The 8728-nt window shown below is 39.3% G+C and overlaps 1 protein-coding gene across 1 annotated transcript; it reads left to right on the top strand.

The window, feature by feature from the left end:
- Positions 1 to 4085: 4085 nt before the first annotated feature.
- Positions 4086 to 8634, top strand: LOC120310093 (protein ATP6V1FNB). Its single transcript, XM_039348088.1, has 2 exons — positions 4086 to 4839; positions 8267 to 8634. The coding sequence occupies exons 1-2, from the start codon at positions 4416 to 4418 to the stop codon at positions 8383 to 8385; spliced, it is 543 nt and encodes a 180-aa protein (XP_039204022.1). The 5' UTR covers positions 4086 to 4415; the 3' UTR covers positions 8386 to 8634.
- The last annotated feature ends 94 nt before the right edge of the window (positions 8635 to 8728 follow it).

The raw sequence follows: 8728 nt of genomic DNA, 5'->3' as shown, positions 1-8728 counted from the left end.
GCATACTGGTAACAGTTCTATCCAGCTCTAGATTGCATGGTGTGATCAAACATAAGCAGAAGAAAAAACATCTTGTAATATTTCAACCACTCCACATCCAACTTGATGTGTCAGATTATCAGAATTGATTTCCTTTAAAATCTAAAGGTCCCATCTCTCTTCAAAGACCATCCTCATGGAGTGGACAAGACAATTTTTTTTGTATTCAAACCAAGCCCAATGAAATTTGGTTTCATTCAAGACTGTCCAGAAATTCACTTTGGATTCAACTTTTCACATGGAGATAAATACGAAGGAAGAAATTCTGAGTTTGGTAGTTCATGAATGAATATTATTATTTAGCATATGAGAAGAATGTGACAAGCGAAGTAAACATATATACATAGTCCACGTAATTACAAGTAAAGTTTTTATGGGGGTATAACAGTGGCCTCATAACTGGATATCTAGTTCAAATATCCAGGTGATCGCTTCTGGCATTGCTTCATGCAGATCTTGTGTTTGAATGAATATACAAAATCAGCTTTTCAAATAGAGAAGATTTTACATCAGCAATTCGCTATTGGGTTTACCTTATACTAATGCAGCGGTTCTCAACCTTTGGGTTGCGACCCCATTTGGGGTCGAACGACCATTTTACGGGGCCCGCCAAACAATGCGATCCGCCATTTTTTCCCCAGGGGTCGCCGCCGCGCATGCACATTGCGCATGGGGCCATCGCCACGCATACACGCCGCACATGGGGGCGCCACCGTGCATGCGTGCCACATGCATGGGGCTGCCACCGCACATGCGTGCCACGCACATGGGGCCACGCCGCACATGCGCGGTGCATCCTTATGACCGGGGTCGCCGTATAAAAAGGTTGAGAACCACTGTACTAATGCATTGTTTAACCATGTTTTGTTATACAAGCCTCTGTTGGGTGAATTTGTACATTGAACTAAAGCATGTGTGTCAAACTCGTGACGTCACATGACGTGTCATGACATATTGTGACTTTTCCCCCATTGCTGGCAATAGGGTGGGTGCGGTTTTGGTATGACGCATCTGGCCTGCGGGCTGGCAGTTTGACACCCCTGAACTAAACCATAAATTGTGGCATACAAATCCTAGTGGTTGGAGTCACACAAAATAGCCAAAGTCAAAACCATCATGTTATATGTCGATGTATTGCCTGTCCTATTCTGATAACTATATGTTATGCCTCTAGCAAATTTCCTAAGACCTAAACAGCAGATTCTCCAGCCAGAGGGTCGCCATTTTCTATAAAAGTCTTCAAGCATCAAATACATTTATGATAATAGGCTTACATGAGAGCTGCTCTATTAAACCAGAATCAAAAAATTCTAATTGCTTTCTATACTTGGTCTTTGTCTTCAATAGTAGATTACTGAAGTGGCATCTTTCAGGGTAACAGATATCCCAAACTCTAAACCAGATTATGCAGAAACAAAAAACATTCTTTTGAATATATTAGTTTGCCAGAGGAGATACTTATTTCCTGAATGAGCAGAAAAAATGTCTTCATTTAGATCAAGAACAGGTGCTCTCCTTTTGTTCTCCAACTGCTAAACATTTGCTTCCAATTTGTTTTGTTTTGGATGACTTAAAAAAACTGGGAGTATAGACAGAATATATATTCTGTAGTATCTCAAACAGGCCTTAGTGAATTAGTGGGAGTTATGTACATATGCATAAGGATGAGTGTTACGACACTGTTTGTTTCATCTCAGAATGATGTTCCTTCCTGTAATGACTTGTATCTAGACTTTTAAAAATTTCCTGCACTGCACTACAGAGGAATCTCTAATTTTCAAGACCCCATTGTGGATAGATATGGAGCTTTCGACTGAGCTGAATTAAAAGACACGTGAATAAGAAATGGAAGGTGGGTATAATTGCTTAGGAGGTGTACCAGCAAACACCAACTATCTATCGAGAAAAAGTTGAAGTGCAGAAGGAACTTATATTAGAAAAGGGGAACAAAAGCAATAAAAGAGCTCTTTTTAAAATTATTAATTCCATCAGTACAATAAAAATAAAATTGTAAGTCCACTGTTTGGATAAATTGTAGGATGGTAACAGTTGATAGGTCAGAGATCTTCAACTTCCGTTACCGCGTTTCTCTGAAAATAAGACCCAGTCTTATATTTTTGTTGGCACCAAAAGACACCATCGCCCCCTGTGTGCTTGCTGCCTCCTGTGCTGGCCATGGCCACCCTCCCAGTTTATTTTTGGCAGCACGCTAAAAAAATCAGGCTAAGGCTTGTTTTCTGGGTGGGCCTTATTATCGGGAAACACGGTATATTTTCCCCCCAAAAGGAATTGTTTTAAAATACATTTAAACACAGCAATTGACACGAGGAGGGAGTGGCAACCCAAACGAAACAGGGATGGTAGAGCATATTCAGTATCGTGAATGAATTTAAATCACCAATTGGATCTGAAACCTTGAAGATTCAGTTAATTATATCACAGCCTCTTTCTGTGAAATCATGGAGGAAAAGCATAAACCCAAAGAAGTGGTGAAGGCAAATGCTCTTCCGCCCTACCTGGTAGACTATTCCAAGAAATCAACTCCACAGGTAGTCTATAACTACTTCTATTGAGATTGACTACAATAACAAGAACCTTGCAAGTCTGATTATGCTGTCTTCCTCCTCCTTCTTATAGTTCACTGAATTTGGGAGGTTTCTGCCTGAACCACTTCCAGATGATATCTGGATGTTCTGGATTTTAAAAATGCTTAGTCCCAAATGTCTAGGGAACAGAGCCTGTATATTTGTTTGGCAAGGTAATCTTCCTTACTCTCTACAATATTGGAGTATGTATGAGGTGAATAATCAATAAGGGATCTGGAACAGATAACTCATGAAAAATTACCGGAAGCATTAGGTAATTTTAACCTGGACAACTTGTGATATGGCTGCTGTGATGTATCTAAAGTGCTTTCATGTGGAAGTAGAACAATTAAGTGTTACAAGGAATAGGACAAGAAACTATAGGTCTGAATTACAAAGAGGTAGACTTTAAATATTAGGGGAAAAAAAATAAGAGCTGTCCAACAGGAGATTAACTTAATAGTGGTGCAGTCTCCTTCAGGCAAGACTCTGATGTTACGGTAGAAGTAATATGTATGACAAAAATTATTTTTTCTACTTTCAGTAGTGGGGGCAGGGGGATAAAAATATTCATTTGCTCTAGCCTGGTTTAGCATTATGACATGTTTTCTAATATAACATGAAGATTACATATAGCTATCACAAACTGTGGTATTCTGTTTGCCATGCCATGCCAAGGCACAAGATTTAATTGGAAGTTGTGGCTCAAATTATTCCCTCCTCATGTTTATTAGTTTGCTCACTATGTATTCCTTGAAACTAGAGTGGGGGTCTGGGATTAGTCTTTTTAAAGTCACAGTTTACCTCCTGAAAACAAAACTCTCTCATTTCTCAAAGGGTGCGGTGGGTCTTCCACTGAGTGATGAAGCCTTACAGAAGGAAAGCACATAGTTGTTCTGGAGACTTTTCTTTCACTAGCCTTCTTTCTCCCCTTCTCACTGCCTACCCCCATGTTCTTGGCTGAATTCTGGTTGGATTCAGATTCATGATTGCAAAAGGCAACCATTCAAATGCACACTAAAAGGCAAATGAGAGATTTATCAGTTCCAGATTTAGGATGTGGGCTGGTACATGTCTTGGAGAAGGTGTACCTTTGCTATTACAAAGGGGGCTGGACTGAAAAAGCTGCCTTTTAAAAGGTTGTGGAATACAAAAGACAAACAAACAGTTGAAATGGCCTTGTTTTGTAGGGCTGAACAAAGCTGAACAAGAGCCAGTTTTGCTCTTTCAGGGAGAAAAACACTCTCCACACAGGATAGTTAGCCAATGCAACATTATGCGGCTTCTGCTGACAACTATTTACATTTTCCCTGGGCTAGTTCCAATACAACTTAAAACCAAGGAAAATATATATGGCAAAGCCATTGCTTACGGTGTGTGTGTGTGTGTGTGTGTGTGAGAGAGAGAGAGAGAGAGACAGACAGACAGACAGACAGACAGACAGGCAGATAGAATATGTGTGCACACATTGACACACATAAATGTTCAAAGAGATTGTTATTTCACGTTGGTTTACAACCCCTGCACATATTGACAGTTGGATTTAAGGCCATTTCTTGCACTAAAATCAGCACTGTTGGCATCTCTCTCCTTCCATGCACAGACAGCCTTAATGCAACAATAGCCTAGCAACTGTAGCGGGAAAACGAGGCAAACCATTGGCTTGTAATTTGAGCCTGGCTTCACAGACCCTTTTGTGCCTGTTTCCTTGGACACCAGAAGCAGGAAGTGATAAGTTATACCAAACACCTCCAAGAATCCTGCACCAGCGCTTGGCTTGGCTTGCACGCTATGAGGGGCCTACTAACTAGTCAGGAACAGGATGGTTGGAGGGAACTGATTAACAAGGAGGTTTTCTGCAGGATCAGCTGGAAGGCAAAATACGGACGAAAATACCCCCAGCGCATCTCCAGGCAAAAGTGTTTGCTGCCTGCCATCTACCTTCCCAAGGAGCACTCAAGCTCTAGAAATCGAGAAGGAGCTCCCCAAAAGGAGGACCAGCAGGAGCCAGCAGAAGAGAAGGTTGGGCTGAGTCTTCAGGAGCATCTTCCAGAGATGAGGGTCCCAACCCCAGAGACCACACAGCTGCTATACAAGGGCTTCTCCCATGAAGGCAAAGGGAGGCAGCAGTACCTCAAAGAGAGAATGATGAAGTCTCCTGAAGAAAAATTTTACTACCCAGTGCTGTCTTCGTGGGAGTATGGTTGGCGCTTAGGTAAGCAGAACCCAGTTGCTGGTTCCCCACTCTGATGCTTCCAATGGGAGACGATATGGAGATGCTGTAAGGGCATCCAGTTTATTGATGGCAATACAACCACAGTCCCTATGTATCTATAGTTGTTTTGTTACTTGGAGGTGCATGTAGTTGTAAAACCTCACTCTTCATTAATATCTTCCTCGCCTAGGATATTTTAGTGGTTGCCCTTGCCCTGTGGCTGCCACCAGCCTACCCAGTGCTAACCAAAGCCCAGTTGCACTGCTACCCCCTCCCTCCCACTCTTCCACCTGTTAGGATCTAGGTGAGGCTGGGAGGTGTCTTGCTAGGCTTCCCAGGTCTTCTTTTCAAGGGATCCACTATTAGTAATCCCTGCAAGAGTAGCACTCCAGAAATACCGCCTTCCCAATCCTATTTGCTTCCTCCAGGGGAGAATGGCGATCAGGAGTGCCAGCAAGTGGTCAACACAGTGGGTGTAGACTTGGACAAAGCTTCTGAAGTGAAGTGTCTCAACAAAGATTCTTGAGATTTATTATGATTGGGAGCAGGGTTAAGATAATGGTAACTGTCCTAAAGGATGGGAAACAGCACATGGGAAAATGTAGATACTAAGATATTACAGGAAGTATGATTATTCTCATATGATGGGTTTTTTTGTCATTGAAATGGAGGCAATAGAAGTATGGAGGGAAGAAAACAAAGTCTCATTTTAGAATAAAATTAATTTCTTTCTTTGTCAAGAAATGTACATCTCCCTCATTCTGAAGAAGAAATTCATTGTTGTTGAATTAATACTGTATTAATTTTTGACCTAGTGTCCCTTCTAGATACATTCTGTATTTAATATTATTAAGTTCAGATTTAATGAAATTCTATTTTGAATGATCAGTGTTAGCATTTTGTTTTATTATAAGAGTCCATCTTCAGTGTTAATTTAGGTTTTAAATAAGGGGTGGGAATTCCAAACCTAATTTTTTTGCATTGGGCCTACATTCCTTAAATATGCCTCAGGCAAATCTTTTCCTAATTTGATAATTTCCAGGGGTTTTAGGACTATGATTTAAAGAGGCTGGCATTATAGAGACATATAGATAAATACAAAACAACTACTTTGCCCATGGATCTGGTCAAAGTACTAATACATTTGCTTATTTATCTTCTGAACTTCGTTTTATTGTAATTTGGAGTCATTTTGCTAGCTTATAGACAGAAATCAGAACAGCTCTATATGTGGGGTAATGATGGCATGACCACCACTATTGGAGTCAGGTAGCTTTATATATTGCTAAAATTATAAATAAACTACTGTAAATATATTTGTTTTTTGACCATAAAAATTTTCCATAAAGTTAAGTTGGTCTAGACCAGGGTTTCTCAATGTTACCAACTTTAAAATGACTCCAATTTCCAGAATTTCCCAGCTGGCTAGGGAATTTTGGAAGTTGAAGTCCAACATCTTAAAGTTCAACATCTTAAAGTTGCTAAGATAAGAAAATCCTGATCTTAGATCTTCCCTAAGCTGATGCTCCCCAGATGTCTTGAGTTTACAACTGACAGAAATCTCAGCTGGGAATACCTGGAAAGCAACTGGTTGTGAACGGAAGGTCTGGGAACCCACACATCATATCCTTCTGAAGTTGTTTTTAGACATGTTCCATTTGAGATTTGCTGGCCAATTTGGCATTGCTAAGAGAAAGAATTATGCTTGCTCAGCTAACCACTCACCATAAATTCATTTTTAATGATGGAATCTGAATAAAGTTCCAGTACCTTCAACGGAGTCGTAAGGCCTAACTATACATCTGTTTTATCATGTCAGGAAGCTGATGACATGTTTATCTTTATCTTGTCAGCTAATGAATCATGGCTGTTTTACAATGGAAACTGGACATTATGTCATTTAACAAGTGGATTTCTGCTCAACATTATTCAGACAAGTTTACCTTGATAACTACAATTGTAGTCCCTACAGCTCTAAATGTAAAGATTTCTGTCTGAAAATGCAAGAAAAAATGAATTTCTGCATAGAGTATTGCTGTTATAGAGGTGGACATTGAGTTTTCTTCCACAAATGCTTTTTATTTTGTTCACCCACCCTTTCCTTTGGTTTCTCTTCAAATTGTAACTATCTTATGCCTTATAATAAGTTCTCTTCTTCATAATGGGTTGTTTTGTGCATTATTGTTTTACAAGCCACATTTTGCTCAGCGGGAGCTATAAAACAGTAGATCCTTAGGTAATTCAAACATATTCAAATTGAGCAACCAACAAAACAGGATTCCTTTTCCTTGTCAGATGAGAGGAAACCATAGTTACTTGCTAACTGTAAGCATGCACAGATGTCTGTAGTGGAGATTTGAGCAGAATATGTCATCACTCTTTGCAGCTATAGGTGGTGATCTCACAAGCAATCTGTCTTTCAGGGCAAATAAATCCCTGGTGCAGATTTCATCATGTCAGGAAATGGATGACATGTCTATTGTTATCTTGCCTTACCAGATGATGAATTGTGTTTGTTGCCTGAGGGACCTGAACATTGCGTCATTTGTCAGTTGGAATTCTTTTTAAAATTATTCAAGAAAGTACCTTTCCAAGGAAGCTGTGGCTAGGGCGTTATGTTATGTACAGATGTGGTGGTTGGTGTTTTCTATTCAAACATACCTCAGCAAACATTAAGAAGAAACCTTATCTATCTATCTATCTATCTATCTATCTATCTATCTATCTATCTATCTATCTATCTATCTATCTATCTATCTATCTATCTAACATCTATCTATCTATCTATCTATCTATCTATCTATCTATCTAACATCTATCTATCTGTCTATCTATCTATCTATCTATCTATCTATCTATCTATCTATCTATCTATCTATCTATCTATCGTTGCTGTAACAAAGCCATCAGTGTATATAAGTTAATGCATAACAAAATAAAATAGCAAGCTTCTGAGTACTGCCAAGCAACTAGATCATCCTTGCTTAATAGATGTGGGATTAATTGCTAGTTTTTATTAGTTTTCCAGTGTACCGTCTGATGACTATTGGTTATAGCCTGGTGCCTGCCACCTTGCTGATGTTAAGCCCCTCCAGTCCCTTGCTGCCTGTGAACACCCATAATGGTGGTATTTACCGGTTCCAGCTTCTTTCATGTAAGAAAGGGGGCGGGGCTTCCACTGCAATGCCATAAAGCTGCTTCTTTTGGTTTGAACCCCTTGGCCTCCCCAACCACATGGACAGATGCTAACCTTAAAGAAGATTGATACTGTATACAGTGATAACCTTTTTATTCTGCTTTGAAGGACCTGCTTTTTCTTTTAATATTTGCATGCCCATTTTGTTTTTAATTTAAAAAAAAGTAAAATATTAACTACAACTACCCCTATTTGACTTGTTAATATATCTCAACTTCACCTTTATTTCAGGAGACACCATTAAGGACATCAGGACACCAGTTCACAAAAAATCTTGTATTGTAAAAGGTACTTTCTACTTCAAAAATGGAATCTTCTATACTCCATCCAAAACTGACAAATTAGCATGAATACTGGCTGAAAAAAAGAAAAAATGTTCCACTGTGTTGCTATATGCTTGCTGTGATATTAAATCAGAAGCCCTACATGAACTGGATCCAGATTTAATCATACTTAGAGTCAACCTATTTAAACCAGCGAGGTCCAAATCATGTTCTCTAGGTCAACCTTTCAAATATCAAGGGCAGAAAATAGAGGGTTTTCTAAATGTATGAAGAAACAAACAAACAAAAAAGAATAAACAAAACATGCACAAGAAACCCTCCCCCCCTATAATGAGTTTTTCAGTTGCAGTTTCCATTTTCTTTATGAAACTAGGGAAACATTATCAATGTTAGGATAATGTCAGGATTA

The sequence above is a fragment of the Crotalus tigris genome, unplaced genomic scaffold, assembly GCF_016545835.1.
Source record: "Crotalus tigris isolate CLP2741 ecotype Arizona unplaced genomic scaffold, ASM1654583v1 scf7180000018122.1127207, whole genome shotgun sequence".
NCBI lineage: Eukaryota > Metazoa > Chordata > Lepidosauria > Squamata > Viperidae > Crotalus > Crotalus tigris.
Note: the sequence above shows the minus strand (reverse complement) of the source record. Positions and strands in the feature narration are given on the sequence as shown.

Coding starts and splice junctions, on each gene's coding strand:
- LOC120310093 (XM_039348088.1), top strand. CDS start 4,416: ATGAGGGGCCTACTAACTAGTCAGGAACAGGATGGTTGGAGGGAACTG. Junction 4,840..8,266: donor GGAGTATGGTTGGCGCTTAG/GTAAGCAGAACC, acceptor CCTTTATTTCAG/GAGACACCATTAAGGACATC.